This window comes from Podarcis liolepis, assembly GCF_965112155.1.
Source record: "Podarcis liolepis genome assembly, chromosome: 1".
Classification (NCBI taxonomy): Eukaryota; Metazoa; Chordata; class Lepidosauria; order Squamata; family Lacertidae; genus Podarcis; species Podarcis liolepis.
In genome coordinates, this window is record NC_139554.1 from 112,105,020 (window position 1) to 112,122,119 (window position 17,100).

Below are 17,100 nucleotides of genomic sequence, written 5' to 3' on the forward strand. Positions count from 1 at the left end.
ATAAGAATTGACTCCTGAGATAAAACTGGTCCTGAACAGAATGCCTTACCAAGGAGGCTGAATTATTTTATAAACAGGTAATACAGGTGAAATGGGCTGGGAACAGGTCACATGAAAAATTGACTCCTCCTATCTATGCCTACCTGAGCTGTAAGAGTCTTTTTGGAGGTCCTAATCCAGGTGCTCCCAGAAAAGTGAAGTGAGGCTGGTGGCTACAAAAGAGAAGGCCTTTTTGGTAGTAGCACATTGGCAATGGAGTAGCCTCCCAGAGGGGCTTCTCTTGGTATCTCCTCTATGGCACCAGGTGAAGGCCTGTTTACTCGCCCAAGCTTTTAATTGGGTTTTAAACATAGGCTTTTTTCTTTTATTGTTTTAAATGATTTTTGCATTGTTTTGCTAATAGCCTGCCCAAAAAATAATTATTGCTGGTCAGCTATAACATTATAATGCAAATACTAATGTGAAAGCTTTAATTCTGTTATCCTAAGCAAACTTTTATCAGTAGAAAAACATTACAAGTGATGTAACCTTGCTGGTGCTTTTGTTACTGTTCTGTATTACTTGTAGATTTCTGTGTTTCTAATTAAACAAATACTTTTTAAAAAGGGATGAAACAACCACCAAACCAATGAGGCTTTACAAATCCATTTTGATTCTTTATTGTTCTATCCCCTTTTTTGAAAATTAAAAAAAACACAGAATATTTATTTTGAGGTGTTGTGAACTTAGAATTATACAACAAATAGAGTGAAGCTAACTTTATAACAACAGTTTTAGAGGTGTAATTCAGGGCATCTCATTACAACGCAGTAAAAAAAGAAAAACCAACAGCTGCTCTCAGTACAGTGCAAGCACAAAGGCTATTTTTCCCTCTTTCATAATTATATATTGTTTTAGGTTTCCATGCTTTTATTATTGCACTGATGGTATTTGTGGAGTTGCTCCATGAAGCCAGGATTTGGACAGATAGCAGGTCTTGCATTTTTCACCAAAGTAAAGGCCCTGGAAAAATTGAGTCCTTCTGAGTGCATTAGGAAGCCTATGATGATAGCTGCTGCGCGAGAGACTCCTGCATTACAGTGAACTAGTACCACACCATCCTCCAAGAGAAACAAAGAGTGAGAGAGCACATTTAGAAAACCATTATCAATAACAACTGATATCATGCCATTTTCTCTACTGGTAAAGAATTCTAAGCGCCAATCCAAGAACAAGTTGTTCCACCCAAATATATATATATATATATATATATGCTTTCGTAGATTTTCACGGGTACAGGAATGCAGGTTTTGGTGTCTTCGGGTGTCTTCCCGTGTAAGAGTTGGGGTGTCTAGGCGACGTTTCGACGAGGTCTCACTCGTCATCTGAAGATGACGAGTGAGACCTCGTCGAAACGTCGCCTAGACACCCCAACTCTTACACGGGAAGACACCCGAAGACACCAAAACCTGCATATATATATATATATATATATATATATATATATATATATATATCATCATCATCAAATGTAGATCTTACAATATTACACACATTTGCCTGCCTTCTGTTTCATATACTGATCTTGAATTTCTAGTAAGCGGCATGCACTCAAAGATCCTTCCACTGAACAGATAAGTGAGTACTATCAGTCTTGCCTGTACTGATCACTCGCTGGGTGAAGTTGGTTAAAGGGAGGATCAATTCCAGTCATCCTATCTCCCAAATAGGTGCCTGATATCTAATCAGCTTTTGCTGATTGTATAGAAACTAACAGGATAATTTCCCGTTCTGCCATCTGTGTTAAATTAAGTACCCACTTCCAAGTTTAAACTAACTACCGTTTGTCATTATGTCCAAACTGGAAACTGTGGTTAGTTTCAACTGTGATTCATTGGAACAAATCAAGACCAGAAAGCATGGTTTCTGTATCAATAAATCATAGTTTAAACTAACCACAGTTTGCCCTTTTGGAAAGTATCCACAAAACTGCAGTTGGTTTTAACCAACTTCCTCTGATCTCTTCCTCAGATACACACCAAAGGATGAGAAGGGAGAGCCTGTCTCTGAGACCAGAGTGGAATTGTTCACAATCTAATGCTTTATTAATTTGTCCTGCTTTATTTGGTGGAGAGTTTTAATCAGAAGTGAATAAATTATGTTATTTTTCCTACGGTAACAAAAGCATCTTGTATTATGAAGCATTAGTATAGTTAGAAAAGATTATATGGGTATTCTTGAGTATAAAGGACTAATCAAACAATTAAACCTCCGAGGTAGAACAGTGACACTAAGCTATTTTGAATGGCAAATCTAATTTAGAAGGGAAGTGGAAACCGTAACTTGAAACCTCAAGGAGGGCATGAAATGAACACACGTTTCAGGTAACTTGTAAACAATATGCTGTGTTCCTTCCTTCTAAAATAACACAAAGCTTGATGGAGCAGTATTATCTTCCTCAATTCCAGACTATGTAAATAATGAAAATCTCACGAAATCACCTGGAGTTAGATTTGAAAAGCCAAGATATTGTCAGCTTTTAGCATCAAACATGCTGATTATGGGAAATGGATCAAGCTTTGTTTTCCTTGAACAAGTGGTTATGTACAAGAAGTGCCTTTCAGAAATAACTGTTCTAATACAGTGGTACCTCGGGTTAAGAACTTAATTCGTTCTGGAGGTCCATTCTTAACCTGAAACTGTTCTTAACTTGAGGTACCACTTTAGCTAATGGGGCCTTCTCACTGCTGCTGCGCCACTGCTGCATAATTTCTGTTCTCATCTTGAAGCAAAGTTCTTAACCAAGGTACTATTTCTGGGTTAGCGGATTCTGTAACCTGAAGCGTCTGTAACCTGAAGCGTCTGTAACCTGAAGCGTCTGTAACCTGAGGTACCACTGTATAGAATTCTACCTTTCCTTATCAAAACGTATGTGGGGGAAATTATATTTCTGTTTGCACACCAAAACTTCCTCTCCCTCTCCTCTCTCCACCTGCCCTCTCCAAATCTGCTTCAAAGGGTTGCGAAAAAACTTAAGACAGATTATGGGGAGTTGCGGTGGTGGACAGGGAGATGAGAAAGAAGGGCATTTCTGCTGTATGGCCAGAAGTCCTTGTGCTAACGGAACTACCTCACAGGTGTTGGCATCTCTAGTAATGCTTGTTATGTCCAACACAGTGTGGTCAGATTTATCAATAAATGCTATGGAGATGTCAGCAGATCCAACAACATCAGCAAAAAGGGAAAACTTATGGATTTACATGCTGGATTTCAACCTGGAGGACAGTATCACTTAGCTTCAGCGACTGAAGGCTTTCTGAGCCTTCCATCCTCAAAGTTCTGTAACGGCATCATCATTTCATTTTGATGGAACAGCTAGTTCCATCTAGTTCCTTTTGGAGTTCCATCCAGCTAGTTCCATTTGGAGAATCCAAAACATTTTGCAACATAAATTTAAAATACCCTGTTTTGTTAATCACAGTATTCATTTAGTGATTAACAAGTCCTTAAAGGGATCCAGAGCAAGCCTGTGTGAAGTACAACTTGATGTTTCTATAACAGTATTTAAGAGTGGAAGCTCAAAGAATTTTAATTTATCTTAAGAATACGTGCAGTGTAAAATATGTACATTGTTCACACACACCCCGCCTCCAAGCACTCATAAATGACACACAGCAACAAGTTACCTTTAATTTGACTTGCTCAATGAATTCAAAACATTCAGGGAAATAGGAGGCAATGTCAGTCTCTGGCAGGTCAAGAATAGGAATGGTCTTATATATGTAGTCATTGGGGAAGGCATTCGCAACTCCATAGGCTACGTTGAGAACGTGGGTAACCTAAAATACAAAAGAGAAATCAAGACAGAGGCAGCTTTGCAACCTCTACATTCTGGCATGGCTGAGGACCTCAGTCAACAACAGCTGAGCAATCTTTCACAAAGGCTAACTTGCTTCCATTTTATTTCTTGAACCCAAGTTCGAAACTGCGATGAAATTAAATGTTTTGCTATACACAAATATTAAAGCAGGCCCTACAAAGCTTAATGAATGTGACCTAATGGAGCTGAAGAATAATGTAAGACTAAGAGCAGCCCATTTTAACCCGCACTTAATCCAATGCAGACACAGTCACCTGAATCCTAAACATATTAGTTGAAAACTATAGGGGCAATTAAAGCATCAGAACTAAATCCCAGTGAGTTCAGTACTGCCTGCTTTTGAGTTAACTATACATAGGATTGCAGTTTAACATTTGAGTAGAACTTACTGCCATCTAAGTGTGCGTAGGATCCATTTCAGTTATCTTCTGTCGTGTATATAGTCTTACATTTTGCAATTCCTTCAAATGCTGAGCAACGTAAGTTTCAAAGAAACTAAAAACAACAACACCCTACTGCCAGATATCCAACATTCACCCCCCACAAGGCCATTGAAATCAATGGGTGTAAGTCACTTAAGTCCATTTATTCCAAGGGCTCTACTCCGAGTACGACATAGCTGGCGATGCTCCTTTGAAAAGTTCGATCTCTTTAACACGAGACAGCTTTTTAATAATGGTGATTATGTTTTTAAAACCCACACAGCTTCATTACCCTGTATTTTTGCATTGTCTCCAGGTCATGGGCAGCATCTTGTGACCCTGTGAGGAGAGAACAACATTTTATTCGGTAACCTGGGCAAGGAGTAAGAAACAGAGCGCAAGACTACCCAGTCTATTTCTGATGAAGCCACGGGCTTGTTTCAAATAACACTAAAAGGTGAGTGGCAGAGGCCATAACATTTTACAAGAGCTAGGAAAGATGAAACCCTTAAATGTCTTGCAAGTCTATTAAAGCAGGCAGATCAATATATAAATACAGGTTTCCTAATAATACCCATATGCATCCGTATCTTGGCTCCACCTACGTACCAAGCAACAGCCAGGGCTTCACAACACCAACTTGAAGATCCAGACTCAGGTCTTGCACATAACCACAGCCATCCCCATCGTTACCATCCGCTACTTCCACCACGTGCATCCGAGCATCCTTCCAGGTCTCTATGATTCTCTTCCCACTCAGAGTAGTCACTCTGGTGCATTGTTTCTTCAGATTAGTCCTGGAGAAAGATTTGATTTCCTGGGTGAGCGAGTGCATTACATGGGCAAAGAAGCCTTCAAGCTAGTAGTAGCAAAGGAGGAGAAAACAGGGGTGGGGTGGGGAAAGAAAGCCTCTTTGCCTATGGCTCTTTCTTTCCGTGGTGGTGCGTAGATCTTTTCCAACCTTTCACACAGTGCCTGCCCTGAACACAGTGGCACCCTGCCTAGGAGAGTCAGTCTGCTAGAGGCAGGCTGGCAGGCAAAGAGAAAGAAAGCTTGTGTACTCTATTCAGCTTCCTTTTTCTAAGACCTTTGTGTAAGGCGGCTTTCGATTGGCCACAGGGAAGTGCTTCTGGATTGGTTCAGAACCCTTTTGTGCCAAGCAGAGAGAAATCTCTCCCGGCTGCCGGATGAAATAACACACAGCCAGCCGCGCACACTGAGATCTGCTCACACTTTTTCTCGTTTTCCATATCTCTTTGTGGCTGGCAAACCACAGTGTACAGACACCTTTCAAAATGCAAAGTTGAAACGTGCGCTGAAATATTGGGGAGCAGGATGTTCCTCTTATTTATCTGTTTATTGGATTTATATACGACCCTTCATCGCAAGATCTCAAGGTGGTTCGCAGAATATAATACAAAATAAAAACAAGTAAATAAGTAAAACAAAACAGCAAAACAATACCCCTCTTTCCCACAGACACATTTAAAAGGCTGTAGGATAATAAACAAGCAATGGAGGCAGTGAGAGATTTTACTTTCTTGGGCTCCATGATCACTGCAGATGATGACAGCAGTCATGAAATTAAAAGACGCCTGCTTCTTGGGAGAAAAGCGATGACAAACCTAGCATCTTAAAAAGCAGAGACATCACATTGCCAACAAAGGTCCGTATACTTAAAGCCATGGTTTTCCCAGTAGTGATGTACGGAAGTGAGAGCTGGACCATAAAGAAGGCTTGAACGCAGAAGAATTGATGCTTTTGAATTATGGTGCTGGAGGAGACTCTTGAGAGTCCCACAGACTGCAAGAAGATCAAACCTATCCATTCTTAAGGAAATCAGCCCTGAGTGCTCACTGGAAGGACAGATCGTGAAGCTGAGGCTCCAATACTTTGGCCACCTCATGAGAAGAGAAGACTCCCTGGAAAAGACCCCTGATGTTGGGAAAGATAGAAGGCACAAGGAGAAGGGGACGACAGAGGACGAGATGGTTGGACAGTGTTCTCAAAGCTACGAACATGAGTCTGACCAAACTGCAGGAGGCAGTGGAAGACAGGAATGCCTGGTGTGCTGTGGTCCATGAGGTCACGAAGAGTCAGAGACGACTAAACAACAACAGGATAATAATCAGCCAAAGGCCTGGTTGAAAAGGAACGCTTTTGCCTGGTACCTAAAAGTATATAATGAAGGCACCAGGCAATCCTCCCTGGGGAGAGCATTCCACAAACTGGGAGCCACTACAGAAAATATCCCGTTCTTGTGTTGTCACCCTTTTGATCTCACAATCTGTCAAGCGTCCCTTATTTGGCGGGACAGTCCCTTATCCCAGTGCCATGTCCCGCTGCTGTCCCTTATTGATGATGTCCCTTAAATTTCCCAGGTTTCAAAGGAAGCAGCTCCTCTCCCTCCCTCCCTGCCAGCCAGGGAGGAGGGAGGCTCCAACTGTGTTGCTTGGCTGTGTTGCTCACCCAATAAGGAGTCTAAGAACGACTGGAGGGTGGAGCTTGCATGCCTTGTGCCGATCAAATCCGCTGCGTTGCCTGGGGACTCGCATTTGCTCAGTCCTTCCCAGCAGAGAGGTGACGGTGGTTTTCCTTGCTGCATCCCCTTTGCCGGGTTGCTGCACTATGGGAACCACCACTTGAAGCTTCGTTTGGCTACTGGTTGACTAAAATCCCTTATTTTGCTGATCCCTTATTTTCAAGGCTGCTGGTCCCTTATTTTCAAATCTGTAAGTTGACAGCTGTGGATCTCACACAGAGGAGACACACAAAGAAGGGCCTCAGAACGCAGAGTAGGGGACAATTTATATGGGGAGAAGCAGTCCTAGAGGTATTGCAGTCCTGAGACATAAGGGAAAGAGAAAGGGGAGGGCAGCATTGTGGATGGAATTCCCACTGAACAAAATGTTGAATGTTTAGAAAGGTTAGTTGGTGGACGTGGCTATTTTGAGGAGCATGATGCTACTGGGGAATAAGAGTTGGGTTGTAGCGTAGCAGCGCTGAAGAGAAGAAGAAAAAGACCATCTTGAGCCCAGTGGAAAAGTTTGTGCAGTGGTGGCTGGTGTCCTTGGGACTGATAGAGCAGAAGACGGGGAGCTGAACAGTAGGTGGAGCCAGAGAAAACTGATGCTAGTTTTGTCCCCATCCTCTTCCCTGCTGAGTTCTACAAGGGCAACACTGAGATGAAGGAGGAGAAAGCTGGCAGGCAGTGACGGATGAACTGGTTGCAAGCAGGAAGGTAGGAGGGCTGATGGAGGGCAGGGTGATGTTGGTGGGCCAATGTCCCATTCATCCTAATGGACCAGCCTCCATTTATATTTATTTGTATTTATAGTTCTACCAGTGGATTCCAGTGATTGATGCCCTTGGGAAGTGCTTATGAGTTACAGTGGTAGCTTGGGTTACATACACTTCAGGTTACATACGCTTCAGGTTACAGACTCCGCTAACCCAGAAATATTACCTCAGGTTAAGAACTTTGCTTCAGGATGAGAACAGAAATTGTGCTCTGGCAGCGCGGCAGCAGCGGGAGGCCCCATTAGCTAAAGTGGTGCTTCAGGTTAAGAACAGTTTCAGGTTAAGTACGGACCTCCGGAACGAATTAAGTACTTAACCTGAGGTGCCACTGTATTGAACACCAGTCGCTTTAATTTGTGACAACTTTAATTTGTGACAACCTTAATTAGTGGCAAAAAATTATTTTTATATCATTGTAATCTTCCCCCTCCAATTCCCCGAAGTGTGCTCTGAGCTAATAAAAAATAAAAATAAAAAATAAAAAATCGTGCCTGTATGGCTTCTGATCGCATGAGATTTTGCTGCTTAAGTGGACTAAATTCTTATGCATTGGCTGATCTTTCTTTTGCACTTACAGCCCATCTTTCACCCAATGGTCTTAGGGTGGGTTACAAAAACATCAAAATTAAAACAAGTGCAAATTGAGGGAGCAAGGGGATGGGGGGTCTCCCAAACAAGGAGACTAGTGCCTCTATGTTTTCTCCACCATTGCTAATAGGAGCTCCGGAGGGTTGAGGAAATTTCCTTTGGGGAATCACATGGGGGGGGGGGCAATCCAAATCATTTCCCTCCGTGATTGCTTTTAGGAGATCTGCAGTCAGATTGTTTACATTTTTATTTGAAAGTAATTTCCATTGACCTCAGTGGGCTTACTCCAAAGTAAGTGGTGCATAACATTGCAGTCTCTGTTGTGAATCTCTCATGTAACTTTTGTTTGGCCCTCAGGAAGTTTTATTCCTTGAAAAAAAAGAAACCTTTGCATGCTATTTGAGCATACTACTCAGAGATCCATTACTAAAGAATTAAAGCATAACTGAAAAATGAAAAATCAGGGCAAATGTTTCTCCTGCGAAGCATAATGCAAACGGATTTGGAAAAGCCCTTAAGCATATACTTGACTTCAAACACATTAGCAGTTTGCTTTGACTATAGCATAAGAGACTACTCACATTATTAATTTTTGGTGCTTTATTACATCAAGTTTTAGCAATGATGCCTTGGTGGGAGTATATCAAGTCCTATGTGAGAACTATCTATGTATGTAAGAGAAGAAATCTGTTCTGTGTTAGATTTCCCTCCCCGTGGTGTTTTCCAGGATCCTATATTTGCTTAATTAAAAAACAAATTATTATAAATACCATCTGCTGTTATCACCTGCAGCCATTTTTCATTAACCAACAAACGTTTATTCATAGCAAATTAAAAATAAATAAATAAAATCTCACAGGTGTAGATTTTCCTCAAAGTGTTAAATCTTGACATAAGTGCTGTTTCCACTGTAATAATAATAACCACCACAAGGTAACCATAATTATAACAACCCTAACACGTACCTGGCAACATCAAAGAAAATACTGTTCTATATTTGCATACATTTATATGTGAATACAACATTATAATATAATGATAGGGGTTTTCTATGAAATGATATAGAGTTATGGAAACCAGCAAACCATTGCATAAATCAGAAGATTTAAGACCAGGAAAAAAATAAAGAAATGTTGGAATGAAATCCTATGATTATGAGACCTTCTCTTCTGACTTTAGGAGAGTTATTATAAAAGTGTGTTCCAGATTTTGCATGTGACTGGTAGCTGACTGCAATAATTTATTAAAAACCAGACGTCAAGATGCATACAGCTCTAGCCTTCATTTATGACTATGGCTTTAGATTTAGGTTTTCAAATCTAGTTAGCATGCAACATATGTGTTCTTATTATCTTACTGTAGGGGACAAGAGGAGATAACTTACAAAAAATTAAAATTATAAGCTGTATTATGCAACAGCACTGCAGGGGCTGGCTTCCATTATCCCCCAAGACACTCAAGCTTATTTAACTAGGGACATGTGTTTTATTTGTTTATCCATTTCTCAGTCACCTTTCCAACATACCTTATGCACAGATTGCTTTTGTGCATTCCCTGCCTTTGTAGGCTGAATTCAATACCAGAACTGCCTTATTTTCTGTATTAGAAGCACTTGTAGGCGACATATTCCAAAGCTAGGGAGCCATGCATCAGCTGATGCAGCAAAAGCGCCCCCTATGCTGCTGCAACACCTGATATGTTGCATAATTTCTGGGGTATGTCAATGGACTCCTCCATGGGCACAATGCTCGTGCCAGTGAAAATATGCCAAAATGGCTAAAATCAGATAGTTTCATGAGTGGGATAGGGACAGCACAGGGGGACACATACCATATTCCACATTCGGGCCACAACCTGAGTTGTTCCTGTCAATGGTGCAACTTAACATGGACTAGCATCATAGAATTATAGAGTTGGAGGGGACCCCGGAGTCATCTAGTCCAACCTGCTGCAATGCAGGAATCTCAGCTAAAGCATCCATGACAGATGACCATCCAACCTCTGCTTAAAAACCTCCAAGGAAGGAGAGTCCACCATCTCTCGTGGGAGTCTGTTCCACTGCTGAACAGTTCTTGTTGTCAGAAAGTTTTCCCCGCGAATGCTTAGTCGGAATCTCCTTTCTTGTAACTTGGAGTCACTGCCTTGAGTCCTACCCTCAAGAGCAGGTGTGCCCCATCTTATACTGGTGCAGCTAGTTATTCTTGCATAAGTATAGAACCTGACATTTGTCCGTATTTAAATTCATTTTGTTCGTTTAGGCTAGGCATGTCCAAAGTCCGTTTTGTGGGTCTAATCTGGCCTGCCGGCTGGTTCAATCCAGTCCCTGTGGCAGCTCAACAACTTTGGTCGGCCCTCATGCGTGTTCACTTCATCAAATCTGGCCCTCTTTGAAAAACGTTTGGGCACCCCTGGTTTAGGCCCTGCTCTCCAATCCATTAAGGTCACATTGAATCCCAATTCTGTATTCTGCGGCATAGGCTACCCCTCCCAGTTTGGTGTCATCTGAAAATTTGATAAATTTGCCTAACAAAGAAACTGACTCAACCAGTTCAACAGGTTCCCTCTATTACAAATCTTGCAGATACCAAATTACATGTTTGGTTAGATCCATGAGCATCATCCAAACCAACCCCCACCCCCATCCTAAACAATACTGTTATAAGTATAAGAAAGGTATGCTAGAAAGAAGCAGGACAAAGGCCAGTCCTCCATGAGCTTCTGGGCAGGCCCCAGCTCCATACAGGAGACCTGAGCAGTGTGTGGACCCAAACTCTTTATCTAACCATCTGCACCCATACTATCCTACCCATATCTTAAGATCTGCTCTCCTGTTCTGCCCATCCCCATGACTGGTAAATTGGGTGTTTATATATTAAACCCTGCTAGTGTGTTTATGGAGGTCATAACTGCAGTGTTCAGGTTTGCAGTAAAATCACCCCCTGCTGTCATGGACATGGCCATGAAATTTAGACAGTTGTTTGAAAGCAGGTGTGTGGGTTATGATTGACAGTAAGCAGGTGGAAAAGAATGTCAAGAGTGTCTGTTGAGGGATGACCAATTGAGAGTGGAGAGCATGGCTGTGACCAGCAGAAAGACTGAGGGGGAAATGCGATGAGGGAGATGCTGAAGTAGCTTTAAAAAAAGTTTAGGTGGCTATTATGAAACTTAAAATGGTTGTTTTAGGAAACGAAATAACAGAGAGAAATTGAATTTGACAGATTCGCCCATCCCTGCTCAGAAGTTTGATGACCATAATGTTCACAAGTGAGGCCCTCTGACTTTAATGGAATTTACTCCCAAGAAATATGCATGCACAGGATCACAACTTCAGAGTGTTAGGAAGAGGGTCTCTGGGAGTAGAATGCAGTCTGCAAGTTCTATTGTATGAAAACTTGGGAGCAAATAATAAAGACACTTTAAAACTTCCAAACCCAGACCAGTTAATGCTATATGACTGGAGTGCTATCTTTTACCAGCTTAAATTTATGATACAGCCAGATTAAGTCTAAATGAAAAAGTATTCAATAACTTCTCAAAGATACACAACCTGTCCCAAACCTAAGATCTCATGTGGAAGTTCTCCTCTGGCTGCTCCGGCTTACAGAAGCGAGATGGGTAATGACTGGGATGAGAGCCTTTTCAGTGGTGGACCCAGTTATGGAATACCCTCCCCAGGCAGGTTCAGAAAGGGCCAACTCTTTTATCATTTAAATGGCAAATTAAGACGTTGTATTTCTCCAAGGTTTTTCATAGATGATCTATGGCAGCTGTTTTTGTTGTTGTTTGATTTTATCATGATCACAGACTGCTTTTCCTTGCCGTGGCTTCAATTGTTTTGTTCTTTAAATGAAGGGTTTCTTGCAAACGGCTCTGATGCTTGGATGGTGTAGCCCATGTAAGATTTTAAATACTACTTGCTTCCTCATGACACTGGTTTGAATTTTGTTCTGCCTTTTGTGTTTCGATTTCACCACTCCTATGGAAGTTATTTTGATACTGCCTGGTCTTGTATTTCCACTCTTTCTGTGTAAATTGCTAGACTCATCTACACAGTTTCATTGCCCAGCTACACCCAGAGGAGAAGAACAGAAGCAAGGAGGAGCAACATTCCTGGCACCTTCTCAGATTTTTCTTAAGTCAATTTCCTGATCCTCAGCCATATCCCCCCAAGCAAAAGGTGGTACTTCAACAGATAGCATTTGCTTTTTCAGAAAGGGCATTCATAAATTTTAATTATTTTTTATTTGTTCTTCCAGTAGCCTTTCACGCAATCTTAGATTACTCCACCTGCACCCTCCGCTACTCCCCCCCCCCCCCATTCTGAGAACGTACACAGGTATTTTAAAAAAATAATCCCAGGAATTACTGGAAGTTCGGATCTTCTCACTACCGCTTTATTCCACTTTTAAACTTTTATCCAGTTCCATATTTTCTTATAATGCAGGTAGGGACGCAGGTGGCACTGTGGTCTAAACCACTGAGCCCCTTGGTTTTGCCGATCGGAAGATTGACGGTTCGAATCCCCGCGACGGAGTGAGCTCCCATTGCTCTGTCCCAGCTCCTGCCAACCTAGCAGTTGGAAAGCGGACCAGTGCAAGTAGATAAATAGGTACCGCTGTGGCAGGAAAGTAAACAGTGTTTCCATACGCTCTGGCTTTCGTCACAGTGTCCCATTGTGCCAGAAGCAGTTTAGTCATGCTGGCCACATGACCTGGAAAGCTGTCTGTGGACAAACACCGGCTCCCTCGAAATGAAAGCAAGATGAGTGCCACAACTCCATAGTCGCCTTTGACCGGACTTAACCATCCAGGGGTCCTTTACCTTTACCTTTTTATAATGCTGGTTCTGTTTTTTTTCTCTGTGGCATTCCAAGGGTAACTAGGAATGCAACCAAACTTACAGCTACAGAATCTCCATCATCCTACAACTTTTGCCAATTTACTACAAGTCTTCAAGCAACTGCAGAAGCAGAACGACCAGTCCAGATACCAACCATATTAAAGAATCTCCAAAGTGATCTGACTTGAAAACATAGGTGCTTCAGATTCCCAAGCTAGGCAGGATGATTGATATTTCTATAACCAAAGTAATTTACTGAATGGCCTATCATAGTTCAGTTGGTTAGAGTGTGGTGCTGATAATGCTAAGGTTGCAGGTTCAAACCCTGTAGCTGTATATTCCTGCATTGCAGGGGGTCAGATCCTCAGGGTCCCTTCCAACTCTACAATTCTGTCATTCTGTGAACAGAACGCATATCCTCTAAGCGTCCCTATTTTCCAGGCACAGTTCCAGATTTACAGAAGCTGTCCCAGTTTCTGATTTGATCCCAGAATGCCCCCCCCCCGTTTCCTTAGGACGTCCCTATTTTCATCGGAGAAATGTTGGAGGGTAGGGAGTTACTATTGGATCCCCGAACCATCAGAACGCAGCCCTTTATAGGGAAGTTTTTACTGTTTATACCAGCCACTCTGGGTGGCTTCTGACATACAGTATATAAAAACATAACAAAGCATTAAACATTCATGATTTAATGATGTTGTATTGGGTTTTTACTGTGTGTGTGTACACTATTTTTTTGTTTTTACCATTTATTTATTTTTTACTAATTTTTGTTTTCACTATTTTTTTGGTTTTTATATATTTGTTTATTTTTTACTAATTTTTGTTTTCACTATTTTTTTGGTTTTTATATATTTGTTTTATATATCAGCCACTCTGGGCGGCTTCTAACATACATAAAAACACATTAAAACATTCGTGATTTAGTGACACTGTATTGGGTTTTTACGTGTGTGCCTGTGTGTGTGTGTATATATATATACACACACACACACACACAATATATATATATATATATATATATATATATATATATATATATATATATATATAATTTTTACTATTTTTTTGTTTTTACCATTTTTTAAACTATTTTTTGTTTCTATACAGTATATTTGATTTAATGATGTTGTATTGGGTTTTTAAATATTTTTAATTATATATATATATATATATATATATATATGGGACGCGGGTGGCACTGTGGGTAAAACCTCAGTGCCTAGGGCTTGCCGATCGCATGGTCGGCGGTTCAAATCCCCGCAGCGGGGTGAGCTCCCGTCTTTCGGTCCCAGCTCCTGCCCACCTAGCAGTTCGAAAGCACCCCTAAGTACAAGTAGATAAATAGGTACCGCTTTATAGCGGGAAGGTAAATGGCATTTCCGTGTGCTGCGCTGGTGCTGGCTTGCCAGAGCAGCTTTGTCACGCTGGCCACGTGACCCGGAAGTGTCTGCGGACAGCGCTGGCCCCCGGCCTCTTAAGTGAGATGGGCACACAACCCTAGAGTCGGAAACGACTGGCCCGTACGGGCAGGGGTACCTTTACCTATATATATATATACACACACACACACACACACACACAATACGTCATTAAATCAAATATACTGTGTATGTCCGGGAATACTGGACTGGTCTGGGAATCAGCGTGTTTTCATGTCTCCTTTTATTTAAAATGCATCTCTGGGTTATTTGTGGGGCATAGGAATTTGTTCATCCCCCCCAAAATATAGTTAGGCCCCCCCACAAGGTCTGAGGGACATTGGGACCGGCCCCCTGCTGAAAAAGTTTGCTGACCCCTGGTCTAGAGTCTAGAAGACCAACCTGGTCAGATAGGCGGGGTATAAAAAAAACCATAACAAGAACGATGATGATGATGATGGAATAGGACATCCCTATTTTCACCAGAGAAATGTTGGGAGGGCGTGCAACATACCAGATTCCAAACCCGCCCCGAAAGGAACACGAGAGAGAGCTACCCCTGCTGCGCGCCTGCCAGCAGAGCAGGTGTCCCTCAAAACCTGCCCCGGCTGCCTCCCACAGCCCCCGCCACTTCCTCGTTTCCCACGTGACAGCGAGAGCGCCTCACCTTGGAGGGGCAGCAGAGAGGCGTCTGGTCACGTGGGGCGCCGGAGCCCAGCCTCTCTGTGGGCAGCGGCCGGGTGGAGGAGGAGAGGGAGGGGGGGCGAGAGAGAGAGAGAGAGCGCCTCCGCTGCTGCCGCCGCCGCCGCCACGCCTAGCGAAGCCCGAGATTGGCGGTAGCTGAGAGGAGGGCGACGACGAGGGTGGCGGCGGCGACGGCTGGCCAAGCCGGGCCGCGGCTGCTGCGGCGGCGCTGTGAGCGCGGCTGAGGGGGCCGGGCGGGCGGGGGAGGCGCGTCGGCTTGGCGGAGGCGAGTGCGCAAGCGAGGAGCAGCCGTCTTCCCCTCAGCCGCCGCCGCCGCCGCCGCCTTCAGCGCGAGCGACGCGGCCCAGCGTCCGCTCGCTCTTCCTCGGCCGCCGCCGCCGCGCGCGCAAAAAGAGCCTAACCGCCCTCGCGTCAGGATGTCGCGCTCGGTGCTGCAGCCCAGCCAGCAGAAGCTGGCCGAGAAGCTGACCATCCTCAACGACCGCGGCGTCGGCATGCTCACCCGCCTCTACAACATCAAGAAGGTGCGCGGGCCCGGCTGCGGGGCTGGGGAGGAAATGGCCGGGGGATGCGGGGCGGCTGAGGGGAGGCCTAAACTGGCTCTCTCGCGCCTTTCCCCGAGAGCGAGGGGAAGGGAAAAAGGAGGCCGCCGCCGCCGTAGTAGTGGCATCTTAGTCAGCGAGGCCTTCTGGGTGTGGGGACTTGTTCGGCTCCGGGGCGGAGGCGCTTTCCTTTGCGCCAAGGCCCTGTGGGTAGGAAGGAGGGGTGGAGAATGTGGGATCGGGCCGCCGGATGCACCATCTGGTTTGATCCATCTGGTCTTCCTCTCTCTCCTCCCAAATACCCCCATGGAAAAGGAAGATGTATCGGGAAGGGGGAGGTGGTTTTTTGGGGGGGAAGGACCTCCTCCTCTGCCCTCCCCCCCAAAAAAATCTCGGCCAGGTCAATTTTTTTCAGTACCAACCTCCCCCCCCCCGCGCCTTTTCAGAAAATGGGTTCAGAGGAGGGTCGCCGCCACAATTCCCTGTCGAGTACTGTATGTGATTTAAAATGACTTGGGCGCACAAATCGAGGGAAGGTAGTAGATGGAGCCTGCACTGTGTGTGTGAGTCATGCAACGGCAGGGGGGGCAGGATTAACCTCTTCTTAATGCTGGCGGTCCAAATAATGACAAAGCGGGTAGGGTGGGGGGAATACGATTTGGACCCTTTCTCATTGGAAGCGAAACTGGATTTGGAACATTCAGGTGGTTCCAGTGAACCTTCGTGCGGAAGGTTTAAATAGCAGGTGCTTGCTTTGGTTGGTTGGATGAGCCAAAAAGAAAAGGTACATTTTGGAAAGTTAAGATATTGCTGACAGGCTATGCTTCTGGTAGTTTTGGCACACTCTGTAAGCAACCCACAGTATTGATGTCCTGCACAAAATCAATGCACTGTTCTCCCCCCTGCCCCTCACAGAGTGCTTTAACAATCCTGCAGTGTTGTGAGAGTTGTCAGTTGCAAAATATTAAGACAGAATGTTCAAAAATAACAATTGGTTGTTTTTCTGGTCATGATTTCATCTGCTGCACCTGTACAGAACTATGAAAATTATAAAATATTTCCAAAATACTCATTTTTCTTAAGTGAGGTTAAAAATTCCACCCCTGATATATTAAGCAGGTCAAAGTTAGGCATATTATTGAAAATTAAGTCCTAGTGAGTTTAATATGAATGTTCCTAGGGCCACTACAAGGTTTGATTTTAAAAAAAGAGAGAATTCACTGTCAATTTTCTTGACACTGCATAGTGTTATTTTTATATATTATGTATTGCCAGGGTCTTTAAATTTTCAAGCTGCATAAATCTGATTGATTTAAAGACTTCAACTCTACAGAAAGAGAGATGGTGTTCTTTTTTCATGGGCAGCAAAAAACTTTTTGCGTATTACATACTGCCTGTTGACTGCTGGAATTGTTGCAAGCAAT

At 43.4% G+C, this 17,100-nt stretch overlaps 2 protein-coding genes across 6 annotated transcripts in view; one reads left to right on the top strand and one right to left on the bottom strand.

The window, feature by feature from the left end:
* Positions 1-632: 632 nt before the first annotated feature.
* DUSP19 (dual specificity phosphatase 19) lies at positions 633-15,230 on the bottom strand. Of its 2 annotated transcripts, XM_083497440.1 has the most exons (5): positions 15,097-15,230; positions 4,891-5,078; positions 4,574-4,620; positions 3,666-3,818; positions 633-1,100 (listed from the first exon to the last, which is right to left on the bottom strand). In XM_083497440.1, the coding sequence occupies exons 2-5, from the start codon at positions 4,997-4,999 to the stop codon at positions 894-896; spliced, it is 516 nt and encodes a 171-aa protein (XP_083353566.1). In that variant the 5' UTR covers positions 5,000-5,078; positions 15,097-15,230; the 3' UTR covers positions 633-893. The 2 variants fall into 2 exon arrangements, with proteins under 2 accessions (XP_083353566.1, XP_083353565.1); XM_083497439.1 differs by lacking the exon at positions 15,097-15,230 and having other exon boundaries at positions 4,891-5,368.
* Positions 15,231-15,524: 294 nt separating this feature from the next.
* The window catches only part of NCKAP1 (NCK associated protein 1), a gene marked incomplete at its 5' end in the record, with an annotated part of 48,490 nt that continues 46,914 nt past the window's right edge, over positions 15,525-17,100 (top strand). For 2 of the 4 annotated variants that reach the window (XM_083495962.1, XM_083495963.1), the window contains one exon: positions 15,525-15,658. In XM_083495962.1, coding sequence (XP_083352088.1) covers positions 15,551-15,658 — 108 coding nt within the window. The remainder of the gene's footprint in view (positions 15,659-17,100) is intronic. The other 2 variants (XM_083495964.1, XM_083495961.1) reach the window with 1 other exon arrangement.